This window comes from Ranitomeya imitator, chromosome 6, assembly GCF_032444005.1.
Source record: "Ranitomeya imitator isolate aRanImi1 chromosome 6, aRanImi1.pri, whole genome shotgun sequence".
Taxonomy (NCBI): Eukaryota; Metazoa; Chordata; class Amphibia; order Anura; family Dendrobatidae; genus Ranitomeya; species Ranitomeya imitator.
The window spans coordinates 338,702,426-338,723,282 of NC_091287.1; the positions used below are offsets into that span (position 1 = coordinate 338,702,426).

The following is a 20,857-nucleotide window of genomic DNA, read 5'->3' on the forward strand; positions in this document are numbered from 1 at the left end:
GAGTAAAACTAATCCCAAACTGTTCTTCAACTATATCAATAGTAAAAGAATAAAAACTGAAAATGTAGGCCCCTTAAAAAATAGTGAGGAAAGAATGGTTGTAGATGACGAGGAAAAAGCTAACATATTAAACACCTTCTTCTCCACGGTATTCACGGTGGAAAATGAAATGCTAGGTGAAATCCCAAGAAACAATGAAAACCCTATATTAAGGGTCACCAATCTAACCCAAGAAGAGGTGCAAAACCGGCTAAATAAGATTAAAATAGATAAATCTCCGGGTCCGGATGGCATACACCCACGAGTACTAAGAGAACTAAGTAATGTAATAGATAAACCATTATTTCTTATTTTTAGGGACTCTATAGCGACAGGGTCTGTTCCGCAGGATTGGCGCATAGCAAATGTGGTGCCAATATTCAAAAAGGGCTCTAAAAGTGAACCTGGAAATTATAGGCCAGTAAGTCTAACCTCTATTGTTGGTAAAATATTTGAAGGGTTTCTGAGGGATGTTATTCTGGATTATCTCAATGAGAATAACTGTTTAACTCCATATCAGCATGGGTTTATGAGAAATCGCTCCTGTCAAACCAATCTAATCAGTTTTTATGAAGAGGTAAGCTATAGACTGGACCACGGTGAGTCATTGGACGTGGTATATCTCGATTTTTCCAAAGCGTTTGATACCGTGCCGCACAAGAGGTTGGTACACAAAATGAGAATGCTTGGTCTGGGGGAAAATGTGTGTAAATGGGTTAGTAACTGGCTTAGTGATAGAAAGCAGAGGGTGGTTATAAATGGTATAGTCTCTAACTGGGTCGCTGTGACCAGTGGGGTACCGCAGGGGTCAGTATTGGGACCTGTTCTCTTCAACATATTCATTAATGATCTGGTAGAAGGTTTACACAGTAAAATATCGATATTTGCAGATGATACAAAACTATGTAAAGCAGTTAATACAAGAGAAGATAGTATTCTGCTACAGATGGATCTGGATAAGTTGGAAACTTGGGCTGAAAGGTGGCAGATGAGGTTTAACAATGATAAATGTAAGGTTATACACATGGGAAGAGGGAATCAATATCACCATTACACACTGAACGGGAAACCACTGGGTAAATCTGACAGGGAGAAGGACTTGGGGATCCTAGTTAATGATAAACTTACCTGGAGCAGCCAGTGCCAGGCAGCAGCTGCCAAGGCAAACAGGATCATGGGGTGCATTAAAAGAGGTCTGGATACACATGATGAGAGCATTATACTGCCTCTGTACAAATCCCTAGTTAGACCGCACATGGAGTACTGTGTCCAGTTTTGGGCACCGGTGCTCAGGAAGGATATAATGGAACTAGAGAGAGTACAAAGGAGGGCAACAAAATTAATAAAGGGGATGGGAGAACTACAATACCCAGATAGATTAGCGAAATTAGGATTATTTAGTCTAGAAAAAAGACGACTGAGGGGCGATCTAATAACCATGTATAAGTATATAAGGGGACAATACAAATATCTCGCTGAGGATCTGTTTATACCAAGGAAGGTGACGGGCACAAGGGGGCATTCTTTGCGTCTGGAGGAGAGAAGGTTTTTCCACCAACATAGAAGAGGATTCTTTACTGTTAGGGCAGTGAGAATCTGGAATTGCTTGCCTGAGGAGGTGGTGATGGCGAACTCAGTCGAGGGGTTCAAGAGAGGCCTGGATGTCTTCCTGGAGCAGAACAATATTGTATCATACAATTATTAGGTTCTGTAGAAGGACGTAGATCTGGGTATTTATTATGATGGAATATAGGCTGAACTGGATGGACAAATGTCTTTTTTCGGCCTTACTAACTATGTTACTATGTTACCCTGATGAAGAAGGACTGAGCTCCTTCGAAACGCGTCTGTAACCTTCTTGGTCCCAGCGCTGCCCCGTAGCCTCTGTGACGTCACACGCTAGGCGCTTTCATCGGCCATCTTTCCCGCTTGTATCTAGGGACGCCACCGGCCTGGGCGTTCCCGGACTCCACGCCGACTCACCGCAACCTGGCCAGGCTGTGGTTGCTGCCAGCCCACTTCTTTGCCCATCACCTGCTCATCAGGATCACCGCCAAGTATACCTGACAGGCGACCTACGCATATAAAGCTCCTCGCACCAACCACGCCACAAAAGTCTGGTGAGTCAGACCAGAGCTATTGGTGCAAGACACCACACAGTGCCGTGTATGTTTGTATATATTGTATACTTACTCTCCACGCTGCACAGCATTGACAGGGCAGATTCATTCTGGGCACACACTAGGAGCGCCAGTGGGGCTTTTTATCTCTCTTTTTACTTTGCACACACGCCATCAGTTCTTTTTGAGTACTATTGTTTACACCCCATGACAGCCTCAGCACCTGGCTGTCTTGATCCCAGCTGCTAAGGATATCATTCAGTCTGTGAGCGCTGGTGTTTTTCTTTTTACAATATTTTAAAAGTTATAAAGTTATATTGAGTCTGTACACATTGGAGTCATGGATTTCCACCTCCACTTTTATTAGTAGCAGATTACATGCAGATGACAGAATATATATATATATATATATATATATATATACACTTATGCAATTCTGTTATGTTTTAAAACTGTCAGGGCCCAAATACACCCATTTTAGTGTTTAACGGACAATCCTGACATAGATGCACTTTGCCATAGATTTATCATATATACTGTATGTGTGCACTGAAGAATGATATATAATTTACCAGCACCTAAATGTTGTATGACTCTACAGCTTTTACTGTACAACTTTAACGAAAGAGCATGAATTATTTCTGGGCTAATTAGATAAAAAGCTATATGCTCGGCTCAGTATATAAATAATTAATTAGATTCATAAGTGCATGTTAAATTCGACATGAAAAATAAAGCCAAAATGTCTTGACAGATGGGCTGGAAATCAATAAGCATGTCTACTATACACCATATACTAATGAAATCCAAATATACTGTATATGATCAATAGTAGCATGTAGTTTTTTTCTGACCATTCCTATACAGTGCCTTGCGAAAGTATTCTGCTCCCTGGAACTTTTCAACCTTTTCCCACATATCATGCTTCAAACATAAAGATACCAAATGTAAATTTTTGGTGAAGAATCAACAAGTGGAACACAATTGTGAAGTTGAACGAAATTTATTGGTTATTTTAAATTTTTGTGGAAATTCAAAAACTGAAAAGTGGGGCGTGCAATATTATTCGGCCCCTTTACTTTCAGTGCAGCAAACTCACTCCAGAAGTTCATTGTGGATCTCTGAATGATCCAATGTTGTCCTAAATGCCTAATGATGATAAATATAATCCACCTGTGTGCAATCAAGTCTCCGTATAAATTCACCTGCTCTGTGATAGTCTCAGGGTTCTGTTTGAAGCACAGAGAGCATCATGAAGACCAAGGAACACAACAGGCAGGTCCGTGATACCGTTGTGGAGAAGTTTAAAGCCGGATTTTGATAGAAAATGATTTCCAAAACTTTAAACATCCCAAGGAGCACTGTGCAAGCGACTATATTGAAATGGAAGGAGTATCATGCCACTGCAAATCTATCAAGACCTGGCCATCCCTATAAACGTTGATCTCAAACAAGGAGAAGACTGATCAGAGATGCAGCCAAGAGGCCCATGATCACTCTGGATGAACTGCAGAGATCTACAGCTAAGGTGGGACAGTCTGTCCATAGGACAACAATCAGTCGTACACAGCACAAAGCTGGCCTTTATGGAAGAGTGGCAAGAAGAAAGCCATTTCTCAAAGATATCCATAAAAAGTGTTGTTTAAAGTTTGCAACAAGCCACCTGGGAGACACACAAAACATGTGGAAGAAGATGCTCTGGTCAGATGAAACCAAAATCGAACTTTTTGGCAACAATGCCAAATGATATGTTTGGCGTAAAGGCAACACAGCTCATCACCCTGAACACATCATCCCCACTGTCAAACATGGTGGTGGCAGCATCATGGTTTGGGCCTGCTTTTCTTCAGCAGGGACAGGGAAGATGGTTAAAATTGATGGGAAGATTGATGGAGCCAAATACATGACCATTCTTGAAGAAAACCTGTTGGAGTCTGAAAAAGACCTGAGACTGGTACGGAGATTTGTCTTCCAACAAGACAATCATTCCAAACATAAAGCAAAATCTGCAATGGAATGGTTCACAAATAAACGTATCCAGGTGTTAGAATGTCCAAGTCTAAGTCCAGACCTCAATCCAATCGAGAATCTGTGGAAAGAGCTGAAAACTGCTGTTCACAAACGATCTCCATCAAACCTCACGGAGCTCGAGCTGTTTGCCAAGGAAGAATGGGCGAGAATTTCAGTCTCTCTATGTACAAAACTGATAGAGACATACCCCAAGCGACTTGCAGCTGTAATCGCAGCAAAAGGTGGCGCAACAAAGTATTAACCCCTTCGCGACACGCGCCGTACTAGTACTGCGCTGCCGGCACTGCATTAGTGCCAGCAGCAGTACTAGTACGGCGCACCGATCACCGCGGTCTCGCGCTGAGCGCCGCGGTGATCGGGTGCGGGTGTCAGCTGTATATGACAGCTGACACCCCGCAGCAATGCCCACGATCGGCGCTATCGCCGATCGCGGGCATTTAACCCCTCTGATGCCGCTGTCAGTAGTGACAGCGGCATAGAGGGGGATCGCGCAGGGACGGGGGCTCCCTGCGCTCTCCCACCGGAGCAACGCAATGAGATCGCGTTGCTCCGGTGACCCTGAAGGAGTCCCCGGATCCAAGATGGCCGCCGGACTCCTTCCGGGTCATGAAGTGACCTGGCTAGCCGGCGCCTGCTGAGAGCAGGCGCTGGAAGCCAGCTAAGCTGCCTGTCAGATCGTTGATCTGACAGTGTGCTATGCACAGTGTCAGATCAACGATCTGATCTAATACAGAGATGTCCCACCCTGGGACAATGTTAGAAAGTAAAAAAAAAAAAAAATAGAATGTGTAAAAAAAAAATAAAAAAAAATCCCCAAATAAAAAAAAAAAAACATTTCCCAATAAATCCATTTATTTATGTAAAAAAAAAAACAAAACAATAAATGTACACATATTTGGTATCGCCGCGTCCGTAACGACCCGCTCTATAAAACTATCCCACTAGTTAACCCCTTCAGTGAACACCGCAAAAAAAAAAAAAAAAACAAGGCAAAAAACAATGCTTTATTATCATACAGGCGAACAAAAAGTGGAATAACACGCGATCAAAACGACGGATATAAATAACCATGGTACCGCTGAAAACGTCATCTTGTCCCGCAAAAAAAAAGCCGCCATACAGCATCATCAGCAGAAAAATAAAAAAGTTATAGCTCTCAGAATAATGCGATGCAAAAACAATTATTTTTTTATATAAAATAGTTTTTATTGTGTAAAAGCACCAAAACATTAAAAAAATTACATAAATGAGGTATCGCTGTAATCGTACTGACCCGAAGAATAAAACTGCTTTATCCATTTTACCACACGTGGAACGCTATAAACGCCCCCCCTAAAAGAAATTCAGGAATTGCTGGTTTTTGTTCATTCCGCCTCCCAAAAATCGGAATAAAAAGCGATCAAAAAATGTCATCTGCCCGAAAATGTTACCAATAAAAACGTCAACTCGTCCCGCAAAAAACAAGATCTCACATGACTCTGTGGGCCAAAATATGGATAAATTATAGCTCTCAAAATGTGGTGATGCAAAAACTATTTTTTGCAATAAAAAGCGTCTTTTAGTGTGTGACGGCTGCCAATCATAAAAATCCGCCAAAAAAACGCTATAAAAGTAAATCAAACCCCCCTTCATCACCCCCTTAGTTAGGGAAAAATAATAAAATGTAAAAAAATGTATTTATTTCCATTTTCCCATTAGGGTTAGGGCTAGGGTTAGGGCTAGGGCTAGGGTTAGGGCTAGGGTTAGGGCTAGGGTTAGGGTTGGGGTTAGGGTTTCAGTTATAATTGGGGGTTTCCACTGTTTAGGCACATCAGGGGCTCTCCAAACGCGACATGGCGTCCGATCTCAATTCCAGCCAATTCTGCTTTGAAAAAGTAAAACAGGGCTCCTTCCCTTCCGAGTTCTCCTGTGTGCCCAAACAGTGGTTCCCCCCAACATATGGGGTTTCTACTGTTTAGGTACATCAGGGGCTCTGCAAATGCAACATGACGCCTGCAGACCAATCCATCTAAGTCTGCATTTCAAATGGCGCTCCTTCCCTTCCGAGCTCTGCCGTGCACCCAAACAGTGGTTCCCCCCAACATATGGGGTATCAGCGTTCTCAGGACAAGTTGGACAACAACTTTTGGGGTCCAATTTGTCCTGTTACCCTTGGGAAAATAAAAACATAGGGGATAAAATATCATTTTCGTGGAAAAAAAATATTTTTTATTTTCACGGCTCTGCGTTATAAACTGTAGTGAAACACTTGTTGGTTCAAAGCTCTCACAACACATCTAGATAAGTTCCTTTGGGGGTCTAGTTTCCAATATGGGGTCACTTGTGGGGGGTTTCTACTGTTTAGGTACATCAGGGGCTCTGCAAATGCAACATGACGCCTGCAGACCAATCCATCTAAGTCTGCATTTCAAATGGCGCTCCTTCCCTTTCGAGCTCTGCCGTGCACCCAAACAGTGGTTCCCCCCAACATATGGGGTATCAGCGTTCTCAGGACAAGTTGGACAACAACTTTTGGGGTCCAATTTGTCCTGTTACCCTTGGGAAAATAAAAACATAGGGGATAAAATATCATTTTCGTGGAAAAAAAAATATTTTTTATTTTCACGGCTCTGCGTTATAAACTGTAGTGAAACACTTGTTGGTTCAAAGCTCTCACAACACATCTAGATAAGTTCCTTGGGGGGTCTAGTTTCCAATATGGGGTCACTTGTGGTGGGTTTCTACTGTTTAGGTACATCAGGGGCTCTGCAAATGCAACATGACACCTGCAGTCCATTCCATCTAAGTCTGCATTTCAAACGGTGCTCCTTCCCTTCCGAGCTCTGCCATGCACTCAAACGGTGGTTCCCCCCCACATGTGGGGTATCAGCGTACTCAGGACAAATTGGACAATAACATTTGTGGTCCAATTTCTCCTGTTACCCTTGGGGAAAAAAAAATTGCGGGCTAAAACATCATTTTGTGGAAAGAAAAAATGATTTTTTAATTTTCACAATGCTACATTCTAAACTTTAGTGAAACAATTGGGGGTTAAAAGTGCTCACCACACATCTAGATAAGTTCCTTAGGGGGTCTTCTTTCCAAAATGGGGTCACTTGTGGGGGGTTTCCACTGTTAAGGCACGTCAGGGGCTCTCCAAATGCGACATGGCGTCCGATCTCAATTCCAGCCAATTTTGCATTGAAAAGTCAAATGGCACTCCTTCCCTTCCGAGCTCTGCCATGCGCTCAAACAGTGGTTTATCCCCATATATGAAGTATCGACGTACTCAGGACAAATTGCACAACAACTTTTGGGGTACAATTTATCCTTTTACCCTTGGGAAAATAAAAAATTTGGGGCAAAAAGATCATTTTTTGTGAAAATTAATAAAAAAAATGTTTTTACGGCTCTACATTATAAACTTCTGTGAAGCACTTGGAGGTTCAAAGTGCTCACCACACATCTAGATTAGTTCCTTAGGGGGTCTACTTTCCAAAATGGTGTCACCTGTGGGGGTTTCCACTGTTTAGGCACATCAGGGGCTCTCCAATCGTGACATGGGCTCCGATCTCAATTCCAGCAAATCTTGCATTGAAAAGTCAAATAGCGCTCCTTCCCTTCCGAGCTCTGCCATGTGCCCAAACAGTGGTTTACCCCCACATATGGGGTATCGGCGTACTCAGGACAAATTGTACAACGACTTTTGTGGTCCAATTTCTCCTGTTACCCTTGGTAAAATGAAACAAATTGGACCTGAAGTAAAAATTTTGTGAAAAAAAAGTTAAATGTTCAATTTTTTTAAACATTCAAAAAATTCCTGTGAAGCACCGGAAGGGTTAATAAACTTTTTGAATGTGGTTTTGAGTACCTTGAGGGGTGCAGTTTTTAGAATGGTGTCACTTTTGGGCATTTTCTGTCATATAGACCCCTCAAAGTCACTTCAAGTGTGAGGTGGTCCGTAAAAAAATGGTTTTGCAAATTTTGTTGCAAAAATGAGAAATCGCTGGTCAACTTTTAACCCTTATAACGTCCTAACAAAAAAAATTATGTTTCCAAAATTGTGCTGATGTAAAGCAGACATGTGGGAAATGTTGTTTATTAACTATATTATGTGATATAATTCTCTAATTTAAGGGCATAAAAACTAAGAGTTTGAAAATTGCTAAATTTTCATAATTTCCGACAAATTTTTGTTTTTTTCACAAATAAATGCAAGTCATATCGAAGAAGTTTTACCACTATCATGAAGTACAATATGTCACGAGAAAACAGTGTCAGAATCACCAGGATCCGTTGAAGCGTTTCAGAGTTATAACCTCATAAAGTGACAGTGGTCAGAATTGTAAAAATTGGCCCTGTCACTTAGGTGAAAACAGGCTTTGGGGTGAAGGGGTTAAGTTAAAGGGGCCAAATAATATTGCACGCCCACTTTTCAGTTTTTGAATTTCCACAAATATTTAAAATAACCAATAAATTTCGTTCAACTTCACAATTGTGTTCCACTTATTGTTGATTCTTCACCAAAAATTTACATTTGGTATCTTTATATTTGACGCATGGTATGTGGAAAAAGGTTGAAAAGATCCAGGAGCCGAATTTTTTCGCAAGGCACTGTATATACCATATACACTCTTTATGAACCAATTAATAATCCAGTGTATTAGACAATTTGGCACCTATCCTGTTAATCTTCACTAAAAGAGTAACCGTCATTTCAATTTCTAAATCATTAGTACACTTGAAAATAAGAAACTTTGTAAGAAATCTGCTTCTTTCTCCTCCCGGACTGATCTTTCATACTCAACATTCTCAACTCATGACTAAAATCTGTGTTCTGTGATCACAGATTTTCACATTATTGAGATCAGAGAAGGTAGTTAGTGGTTTTAAATTTCTATGGATAGAGGAGCTGGGAGGAGTCAGACACATACAATGGGTATGGAAATTATTCAGACCTCTTTAAATTTTTTACTCTTTGTTTCATTGCAGCCATTTGGTAAATTCAAAAAAGTTCATTTTTTCACATTAATGTACACTCTGCACCCCATCTGACTGAAAAACAAAATAGAAATGTAGAAATGTTTGCATATTTATTAAAAAATAAAAACTGAAATATCACATGGTCTTACGTATTTAGACCTTTTGCTCAGACACTCATATCTAAGTCACATGCTGTCCATTTACTTGTGATCCTCCTTAAGATGGTTCTACTCTTTCATTGGAGTCCAGCTGTGTTTAATTAAACTAATAGGACTTGATTTGGAAAGGCACACACCTGTCTACAGTCATGGCCAAAAGTTTTGGGATTGACACCAAAATTATATTTTCACATGATCTGCTGCCCTCTGGTTTTTATTAGTGTTTGTCTGATGTTTATATCACATACAGAAATATAATTGCAATCATATTATGAGTACCAATAGGTTATATTGACAGTTAGAATGAGTTAATGCAGCAAGTCAATATTTGCAGTGCTGACCCTTCTTCTTCAAGACCTCTGCAATTCTCCCTGGCATGCTCTCAATCAAGTTCTGGACCAAATCCTGACTGATAGCAGTCCATTCTTGCATAATCAATGCTTGCATTTTGCCAGAATTTGTTGGTTTTTGTTTGTCCACCCGTCTCTTGATGATTGACCACAAGTTCTCAATGGGATTAAGATCTGGGGAGTTTCCAGGCCATGGACCCAAAATCTCTATGTTTTGTTCCATGAGCCATTTAGTTATCACCATTGCTTTATGGTGCTCCATCATGCTGGGAAAGGCATTGTTGGGCGCCAAACTGCTCTTGGACGGTTGGGAGAAGTTGCTCTTGGAGGACATTCTGGTACCATTCTTTATTCATGGCTGTGTTTTTAGGCAAGACTGTGAGTGAGCCGATTCCCTTGGCTGAGAAGCAACCCCACACATGAATGGTTTCAGGATGCTTTACAGTTGGCATGAGACAAGACTGGTAGTAGCGCTCACCTCTTCTTCTCCGAATAAGCTGTTTTCCAGATGTCCCAAACAATCGAAAAGGGGATTCATCAGAAAAAATGACTTTGCCCCAGTCCTCAGCAGTCCACTCCCTGTAACTTTTGCAGAATATCAGTCGGTCCCTGATGTTTTTTCTGGAGAGAAGTGGCTTCTTTGCTGCCCTCCTTGAAACGAGGCCTTGCTCAAAGAGTCTCCGCCTCACAGTGCGTGCAGAAGCACTCACACCAGCCTGCTGCCATTCCTGAGCAAGCTCGGCACTGCTGGTAGTCCGATCCCGCAGCTGAAACAGTTTTAAGATATGGTCCTGGCACTTGCTGGTCTTTCTTGGGCGCCCAGGAGCCTTTTTGACAACAATGGAAGCTCTCTCCTTGAAGTTCTTGATGATGCGATAGATTGTTGACTGAGGTGCAATCTTTGTAGCTGCGATACTCTTCCCTGTTAGGCCATTTTTGTACAGTGCAATGATGGCTGCACGTGTTTCTTTAGAGATAACCATGGTTAACTGAAGAGAAACAATGATACCAAGCACCAGCCTCCTTTTCAAGTGTCCAGTGATGTCATTCTTACTTAATCATGACTGATTGATCCATTAACACAGGTGTGGGTGTTGATGAGGACAGAGCTGGCGATCAATCACCAAAACGATGTTAGCTGCTCCTTTTAAGGCAGGACTGCAATGATGTTGAAATGTGTTTTGGGGGTTAAAGTTCATTTTCTGGGCAAATATTGACTTTGCAAGTACAGTAATTGCTGTTAAGCTGATCACTCTGACATTCAGGAGTATATGCAAATTGCCATTAGAAAAAATGAAGCAGTAGACTTTGGAAAAATTAATATTTGTCTCATTCTCAAAATTTTTGTCCATGACTGTATATAAGACCTCACAGCTCACAGTGCATGTCAGACCAAATGAGAATCATGAGGTCAAAGGAACGGGCCAAGGAGCTCAGAGGCAGAATTGTGGCAAGGCACAGATGTAGCCAAGGTTAAAACAGAATTTCTGCAGTACTCAAGATCCTATGAGCACAGTGGCCTTCATAATAATTAAATGGAAGAAGTTTGGAACCACCAGAAGTCTTCCTAGACCTGACCGTCCAGCCAAACTGAGCAATCGTGGGAGAAGAGCCTTGGTGAGAGAGGTAAAGAAGAACCCCAAGATCACTGTGGCTGAGCTCCAGAGATGCAGTAGGGAGATGGGAGGAAGTTCCATAAAGTCAACTATCACTGCAGTCCTCCACCAGTCTGGCCTTTATGGCAGAGTGGCCCGACGGAAGCATCTCCTCAGAGCAAGACATATGAAAGCCTGCACAGAGGTTGCTAAAAAACACATGAAGGACTCCCATACTGTGAGAAATAAGATTCTCTGGTCTGATGAGAAGATAGACCTTTTTGGTGATGATTCTAAGCGGTATGTGTGGAGAAAACCAGGCACTGCTCATCACCTGCCCAATACAATCCCAACATTGAAACGTGGTGGCAGCATCCTGCTATGGGGGTGTTTTTCAGCTGCAGGGACAGGACGACTGGTTGCCACTGAAGGAAACATGAATACGGCCAAGTACAGAGTTATCCTGGATGAAAACCTCTTCCAGAGTGCTCTGGACCTCATACTTGGTCGAAGGTTCACCTTCCAACAAAACAATGACCCTAAGCACTCAGCTAAAATAACAAAGGAGTGGCTTCAGAACAATTCTGTGACCATTCTTGACTTTCCTAGCCAGAGCCCTGACCAACCCAATTGAGCATCTCTGGAGAGACCTGAAAATGGCTGTCCACCAACGTTCACCATCCAACCTGACGGAACTGGAGAGGATCTGCAAGGAAGAATGGCAGAGGATCCCCAAATCCAGGTGTGAACAACTTGTTGCATCATTCCCAAGAAGACTCATGGCTGTACTAGCTCAAAAAGGCGCTTCTACTCAATACTGAGCAAAGGGTCTGAATACTTATGACCAAGTGATATTTCAGTATTTCTTTTTTAATAAATTTGCAAAAATTTCTACATTTCTGTTTTTTTCAGTCAAGATGTGGTGCACAGTGTACATTAATGAGAAAAAAATGAACTTTTTTGAATTTACCAAATGGCTGCAATGAAACAAAGAGTGGAAAATTTTAACCCTCCGTCACATACAACTGATCTGACAGGCGCTTCTCTTTTACTTTCATTTCTCCTTCCTCACCAGATTGTGAGGAAACCCCCTCCCTCCAGGTAGTCTCCTGTCTCTTGAAGGTCTGTGAAACCTGATATCACAGTTGGATTTCAGAGCTTCAGGGGAGAGGATATAGCTGCACAGATCTCTCAGGCTCATTGTATGTGAATACGTCACATTCAGTAAGGTTGGTATTTTATGTTTTTATTCATCACAATAGTTTATTTAGCTTGTTTTATGAATGTATAGCACAAAATGTGAGGATATTTCATAGAAATAAGGGAGATTTTATAAAAGAAAGTGTGCTGCTCAGGCATATACAGTAGTTCCCTAACATATTCCTTCTCTTGCTTCAGATTATCTGCTGAAATGGAGAGGAAAATGTACAATTTATCCAAACAACTTGATGTTGAGGAAGTAACAAACATGCTATTAGATGATAGAGACCTCACACTGAATGAGGATTTAGGAGAGGAAAGTGGTTTACAAGTTGTGATCTGATTGATTATCTGAAAATTCAGAAGCTGTCATATGTGGGAACTGTAAGAAAAAACAAAAGGGAATTGCCGCCACAGTTTGTAAGTGTGAAAGAGAGACAACAGTACAGCAGTATGTTTGCATTCCATAATGGAAAGGCTTTAGTTTCCTATGTACCACATGCCATAAAAATCGTACTTCTTCTATCAACACTTCATGATGATGCTGCCATCGATCCTGGGACTGGGGCAGAAAAAAAAACGGAGATAATTACATTTTACAATGCCACCAAAGGGGGTGTGGATACAGCAGATCAGATGTGCTCCACTTTCAACGTCAGCAGAAACATCAAACGCTGGCCAATGGTCATATTTTTTGCTATGTTGAATTTGGGTGGTATAAATTCACAAGTAATTTATCTTGAAAACAAGCTTGAACCACTCCGTAGACGATTGTATTTGAAAAAATTGGCCCATGAACTAGTACTTGGAGAGCTACGCAGGAGAAGCGTGAAAACAATCGGTATCCCCTCTCGCCTTCAAGTTCAGCTCAAAAGGTTCCGCCCAGAAGATGATGGTGAAAAGTCACCATCTGCACCACCTCACAAAAGAAGGAGATGCACCACCTGCCAAACGGAAAGCGGAACCAGAAGGCTTTCAAATTATGAATGTCTCAAATGTCATAAAGCAATTTGCCTGACACATGCAAAAATGGTGTGTAATTCTTGCTATTTGCTCTGCAAGTGTGACTTTTCTGGGGAAACCTCAGCATCTACTTCTGATTGAATATGTTTTTAATAGTACTTAAGGTACCTTAAAATTAAGTTTGTGTTCAAAAATTTTCTTTGTACATTTTTTTGAGAGAGTCGAACTGGGGACTATTTGGCGGGAGTTTTGAAAAGTTTGTATTTCATAGTTATTAGTTTTATGTTAAGTAAATGTTTTTTTTGCAACTGATTATGTGTAGTCTCTTTTATTACATCCCTATGAAGGTCACTGATCACTTTTAGAGCACTGAAATTGCAAACATTAGATAATATAGGTATTTTTCCAGCAGGTGCCTGACAGGCACATTGTATGTGAACTCGTTAGTCCGAATATTGTATGTGACGGAGGGTTAAGGGGTCTGAATACTTTCCGTACCCACTGTATATTCTGCTGCAAGTTCCATAGAACATAATGAGTAGCAACTGTCATCTCCTATTTCAGTAGGAAAGACACTACCGGCACTACTGCTCCTGAAATGTATACGCTCGAGAAAAGGACTGCCGTTCTGACTTCAGCACCAAAATTATGATATTGAACGAAGATTTTGATGCAATAAGTGAATATTTTATTTTGATCCAGCAAGGAAAAGTCCAAAGTGTCGACCAATAATGGGACTTTATCAAGGACATTTGCATTGCAGAGGAGCAGGGTATCAGGTAGATGCGGCTGTGTGCAGGCGATGGGAGAAAATAGAAAATATTCAAGATCTTCGTCCTTTATCATCATTTTGGTGCTGAGGTTATTTGCCTACACCTCCTATTTCCGCAATGGGGAAATTTATATTCACTGAAGAAATATTATAGCAGTAAATGGAGAATTTAAAGGGTGCTTTTCCCACTGATTGCGTCATAGTAGACTACGTCTGAGCATCCGCCTCCTGTAGGCGTACACTCCCGAAAATTAGCGCACATTCACTCTGTCATCACCATTACATTCTATTCGATTTCGGACATATCCCCCGATGGGGACCCAGAACGCAATGTGAAAGAACCCTAAGAATGAAAGATCACTTCAGAAAGAATAAGAAACAGATGTCTCTAATATGACATATTACAAAGTTTATTTTTTCATGTGTACTTTTGATTTAAGGGGGGAAAAAACAGTTACTCTTTAATTCAGAGAAGCAAAATAGTAGCAGATATTAAATTTAGTAATGATACATCTCTTAAATTAAAGTCACTACAACGGTTAGCAGTATTTCCAGTAACAAAAAAAAATCCTATACCTTCTTTAACAGTTAAAGTCAGGACAGCCGAGCTCTCCAACCCTTGATCGTCTTCGACAGTCAAACGAAAGTGGTATGTACCGATCTGAAGGTTAGAGACAATGGCCACCGGTTTATCACTCTCCTGAATGGTCACCACAGATGGCCCGCTGAAAAAATATAGCTAAGATGTAAAACACATTTGTAAATGTCTACCAATATCAAGAAGGGTGAAGAGGTGAGTGGTACAAACTAGGCTGAGTTACTACTGTGCTTTAGCCTTCAGTTGAAGCTAGATTTTGATAGCAATTCCTGCAATATAGCACAGATGAAAGGCTGTGATATATGCCACTAATTACATGCCATACACTGGCAAACCAAACCAATAGGCTCCCATTCTAAAAAAAACTAAGAAAAAAAACTATAGAGTAGTCTTCTATTGTATTTTATATAGCAATAAAAAGTGATGGCAGTGTAACGTGACATGGGGTGTTAGCCGTGGGCGAGGTACTTGTGCTTTACACCCTGGCATGCTACATGAAAATGGGGGTCCTGGCTGGGTGTGTGGACTGTGCTATGAGGACGCCAGGCTCGTGCAGGCCACATGTCAACAATGTTGCTGGTCTGCCAGGGCCTGGTGTTGGGACAGTTCAATGAGGTAGACCGACACTCAAAAACAAACTTTTTACTGAATGGGAACTTGTTAGGAAAACATATACAAGAGATAGCGGGTACACAGTCTTATGAGCATTTCATTTTCCACACAGTATCCTTCCTTATTTTCTCTATTGTTCTCTATCTTCAACTTTCCTCTTTAGCCTTTCTACTGGTCCTCGGTTTCCACTGTTTCTCTCTACTTCACCACAACCTAGATTGACAATACCATCCTGCTTAGCAAGAATCCTGTCATGATCCAGGATGGGGTTTCGTCTTTATCCCGTACTGGTCAGACAGGGGTTAATTGTATCTGCCTCTCTCTGGTGTCAGGGCGGCTGCCATATGACCTAGGTCCTGCGTCAGTGATAGTTCCGGACCCTCGGCTAGAGCAGTTGACCTAGGTTACTCTGTTAGTAATTGTGTTTCTCTGTACACATGCAAGCTGTTGTGTGTATGACCTGGCTTGTTCCCTGACCTGAGTTTCTGTTCTCTGTTTTTGTACTGTTAAGCTTGCTCCGTTTTCTAATCCCCTGGCTTGTCTCTGATTACCCTTCTATTCCCCCCCCCCCCCCCCCCCCGCTACCGTGCGCCCGTCTGGTTTTGACCTACTGGCTTGTTTCTGACCACGTGCTTGCTGAGACCTCTGGTACTTTGTATGACTGCTTGTTGCTGACCAGGCTTTGGACGTTTTTGCTGCCAACTGGTGGTAGCCTTGGCTGCAGCAGTGCAGGCCTGCCCTGGGAGTGTGCATTCCCTCCTCTCTGCTGCCAACAGGTGGAGCGCACACAAACCTGCATTGCAGCTGCATGACAAATCCTTTACTTGCCCATCGGTGCAGCTTCTTTTCCCTTTAGGGTGCCAGTATGGCTGGTAATTCTGACGCTCTGGAACTCCTGCCCGGGACACCTTACTCATTTCATATACTCAGTCCTGTTTAGGCCCATTACCTTTAAGAGTTAAAAACTCTAGGCCTTGTGGCTATGTGTCCTCTCGCAGAATCTGGCTCCAAACGATCACTCTGTCTCACAGTCACTTCTGCTCTGGATCTCGCTATCCCTTTACTTCGGTCTCCCCTCACTTAGGGACACCAAGAATGTGGCATTGCTCACATGTGACCTACTGCTCTCTTTCTATGCACTCCAGGCTTTATCTCTGACAAAAACAATGTCACTTTCCCTGCAACCCCACACCTCCCACTCTGGGCTGGTCCCAAACATTAACTCTAACTGTCCCTATGGTCAAAATACACACATTATCAATATCACCAATACCTTTAATGCACACCACAAATTACACTGTACATCACAGTTCACATTGCATCCCATAACATTTTAAAATAATAAACTTATTTCTTTAAGAGGGAAACGTGGGCAGCAAGTCTATCTCCTTACATCAGCACATTATTCCTTATGCCAAAAGTACAAAAGGCTATGACCCTAAAAAATATTACCGTACTTCTTTGTCTTTCTATAATCATTCAACCGACTATGTTTCATAAAATAGCTGTTCATCAAATGGCTTCACTCTAAAGAGAATGTCCAGTAAAAAAATCGCGAAAACTGCCAAGGCCTGCTGGGCTCAAGAAGCAATGACAATCCAAGTTAACATACCGTACTTTATGTTTGGAGTAAACGAGTAGTGACTGACTCAAGGGCCCGCATACACACAGGGCTAGTCCTGGACGTAGCCATACTAATATTTGTTGTTTGTTATAAGGCATTAGCGCATTATTCCAGGGCTACAAAAATATATATGAAATATATGTAAAAGCCCAAAATTATTATTTAATCATATAAATTTGTTAAATATGTTTCAGCTTATATGAGTTTTTAAAGTTTCCAAAATACAGCACATCCACTTTCTTAGAAATCATAGACAGACAAACAGATTTGGGCACATACCTTATGTTTTCCCATTTATATGAGACAATGCCATGGTCATCTCTACTTTTACTACCATCTAATGTCGTAGAGTCCACTGGGAAAATTATTTCTTTATCAGGACCTGTCTCTGCAACTGGTGGACTGTTATTCTCTATGGGAAAAAAGTAAAAGGAATAGAATTCTGCTCCATCATCACTATACTGCTGAGATAGTACACAAGCAATGTGAAACCATGGAAGGTTAGTAACTGCATAGACATGGTCTTTGATTTTTTGTTGTTGTTCTTGTTGTATGTATGTGTTTTTTTAAAGAAATGATATAAAAAAGTGAAAATATACAGAAAGCAAAATAAATGCTAAATAGAGTAAATGTAGCATAAAACTGCCCTTTTCCCTATCTGCTATAGGTATGTCCTTTCTTTTACATACTACCATCACCTGCAGCATCTATGGACTTGTCACTCATTGAGCATATCTGGGACACCATTGGATGGCAGTTGCAAAGGGATTTGCGAATCCAAGGGCATTTTGCATGTCTGAACATTCCATTCCATTGACAGCCATTAATAACATGCCAAGACATTGAAATGCGTGGTTTCTCTTCATGGGGCACTTAAGCTATACTGAATAAATCGAGAGAATTTGAAACTTTTGCATGTATATATAAAGAATATATAATAAAGAATAAACCTTTCACATTTAGGTCAATTAGGATTACCATAACTATTAATATTTGCCAAATGCCAGAATAATGAGAGAGAGAAAGTTTTATGGCATTTTTATTATTTACTGCAAAATTAAAACTTTACATATATTTCATTAGTATTTGGTACCATTGCCCTTAAACTGAATAACTTGGGTCAAACGTCTGGGATATCCTTCAACAAGCTTCTCACAATACTTGGTCAGAATTTGGTCCCATTCCTCCTGACAAAACTGGTGTAACTGATCCGGGTTTGTAGGTCGCCTTGCTCGCACCTGCCTTTTCAGCTTTGCCCATAAATTTTCAATAGGACTGAGATCAGGGCTTTTTGATGGCCACTACAAAACATTGACTTGTTACCACAAGTCCATTTTGGCAGTATGCTTCGGGTCATTGTCCATTTGGAAGACCCATTTCCGCCCAAGCTTTAACTTTCTAGCTGATGTCTTGAGATTTTACTTCAGTATTGCCACATAACCTTCTTCTCTGCCATCTATTTTGTGAAGTGCACCAGTCCCTCCTGCAGCAAAACAACCCCTCAACATGATGCTACCAACCCCGTGTTTCACAGTTGGGATGGTGTTCATAGGCTTCCAAGCTTCTCCCTTTTTCCTCCAAACGTAACGATCGTCATTATGTCCAAAAAGTTAAATTTTAGCTTGATTAGACCACAGGCCATGTCTCCTAAAATGAAGGTCTTTGTTCCTGTGTGCATTTGCCAACATTAATCTGGCTTATTTATATTTCTTTTGGAGTAATAGCTTTTTCCTGGAAGAGTGGTCTTTCAGCCCATGTTGATACAGTACTCATTTCACTGTGGATATTGACACAATCTTGCCAGTTTCCTCCATCATCTTCACAAGGTCTTTTGCTTTTGTCCTTGGGTTGATATGCACATTCGTTCATCTCTGGGACACATAACTCGTCTCCTTCCTGAGTGATATGATGGATGGACATTCCCATCTTGTTTGTATTTGCATAAAATTATTTGTACAGATTAACAAGGCACCTTCAGGTATCTTGAAATTGTACCCAAGGATGAGCCAGACTTGTGAAAGTCCACAATTCTCTTTCTGATATCTTGGCTGATTTCATTAGACTTTCCAAAGATGCTACACAAAGAAGCAGTGTGTTTCAGGTGTGCATTAAAATACATCCACAGATGTGTCTCTAATTAATTTCGATGTTGCCAAAAAAAACAGAAGCTTCCAAACACATGACATCATATGGGCAGTCCAGAATTGTTTAAAGGCATAGTAAATAGTGTATGTAAACTTTTGACATTGCAGTAAGTAATAAAAATGCCTTAAAACATTCTCTCTCTCTCATTATTCTGCCATTTGGTAAATATTAATAATTATGGTAATCCTAATTGACCTAAAATGGGAAAGGTTTATTCTGATTTCATCTGAAATATTGAGAATAACATGCATCTTTTTATATAGTGTATGTAAACTTCTGGTTTCAACTGTATATATAACTGTGTCAGCAGTTCCTGCAAGATGAAGGCATTGAAGCTATGGACTGGCCCACCCGTTCCCCAGACCTGAATCCAATTGAACACATCTGGGACATCATGTCTCGCACCATCCACCAACGTCACGTTGCACCACAGGCTGTCAAGGAGTTTGGCGGATGTTTTAGTCCAGGTCTGGGAGGAGATCCCTCAGGAGACCATCCACCGCCTCATCAGGAGCATGCCTGTTGTGAATTCTGTGGCAGAGCTCCCTCCTGTGGTCACAAGTGGTACTTTGGCTGGTTCTCTCTGTGAGCTTCCGTTGATGGAGGAAAGTGGTACTGCGGCTTCTGAGTTTCCTTCCTCAGGTGATGTGGTGAAGTTGTTAGGTGCTGCTCTATTTAACTCCACCTAGTGCTTTGATCCTGGCCTCCAGTCAATGTTCTAGTATTGGACCTGTTTCCTCCTGGATCGTTCCTGTGGCCTGCTGCTCTGCATAGCTAAGTTCCTCTTTGCTATTTGTTTGCTGTTTTTTTCTGTCCAGCTTGTCAATTTGTTTTTTTCTGCTTGCTGGAAGCTCTGGGACGCAGAGGGTGTACCTCCGTGTCGTTAGTTCGGTACGGAGGGTCTTTTTGCCCCCTTTTGCGTGGTTTTTGTAGGGTTTTGTGTTGACCGCAAAGTTACCTTTCCTATCCTCGCTCTGTTCAGAAAGTTGGGCCTCACTTTGCTAAATCTATTTCATCTCTACGTTTGTCTTTTCATCTTAACTCACAGTCATTATATGTGGGGGCTGCCTTTTCCTTTGGGGTATTTCTCTGAGGCAAGGTAGGCTTATTTTCTATCTTCAGGCTAGCTAGTTTCTCAGGCCGTGCCGAGTTGCATAGGGAGCGTTAGGCGCAATCCACGGCTGCCTTTAGTGTGGTTGGAGAGGATTAGGGATTGCGGTCAACAGAGTTCCCACGTCTCAGAGCTCGTTCTTGTTTTTTGGGTTATTGCCAGGTCACTGTATGTGCGCTGACCTCTATGTCCATTGTGGTACTGAATTACCTTTCATAACAGTACTGGAGGCCAAAAGTACTAATGATTCCCAATAGAGGGAAAAAAGAAGTTCTGAAACCATTTTTTTTTCTTTGCACTGTGTTTTGCCTTTTTTTTCCCCTAGACATTTGGGTGGTTCAGGACACAGGTGTAGCAATGGACATTAAAGGTCTGTCTTCATGTGTGGATCAGCTCACGGCAAGAGTACAAAGTATTCAAGACTTTGTGGTTCAGAATTCTATGTTAGAACCGAGAATTCCTATTCCTGATTTGTTTTTTGGAGATAGAACTAAATTTCTGAGTTTCAAAAATAATTGTAAACTATTTCTGGCTTTGAAACCTCGCTCCTCTGGTGACTCAGTTCAACAAGTTAGGA

General features: G+C 41.4%; 1 protein-coding gene across 3 annotated transcripts in view; it reads right to left on the bottom strand.

Annotated features, from left to right (window-relative positions):
* KIAA0319 (KIAA0319 ortholog) overlaps positions 1-20,857 on the bottom strand; it is a 101,699-nt gene that overhangs the window by 38,149 nt on the left and 42,693 nt on the right. For all 3 annotated transcript variants that reach the window (XR_011314074.1, XM_069730881.1, XM_069730882.1), the window contains 2 exons: positions 17,304-17,436; positions 14,767-14,915 (listed from right to left, as the gene is read on the bottom strand). Coding sequence is in view for 2 of the 3 variants with exons in the window: in XM_069730881.1 (XP_069586982.1) it covers positions 14,767-14,915; positions 17,304-17,436 (282 nt within the window). In the remaining variant the exon portion in view is untranslated. The remainder of the gene's footprint in view (positions 1-14,766; positions 14,916-17,303; positions 17,437-20,857) is intronic.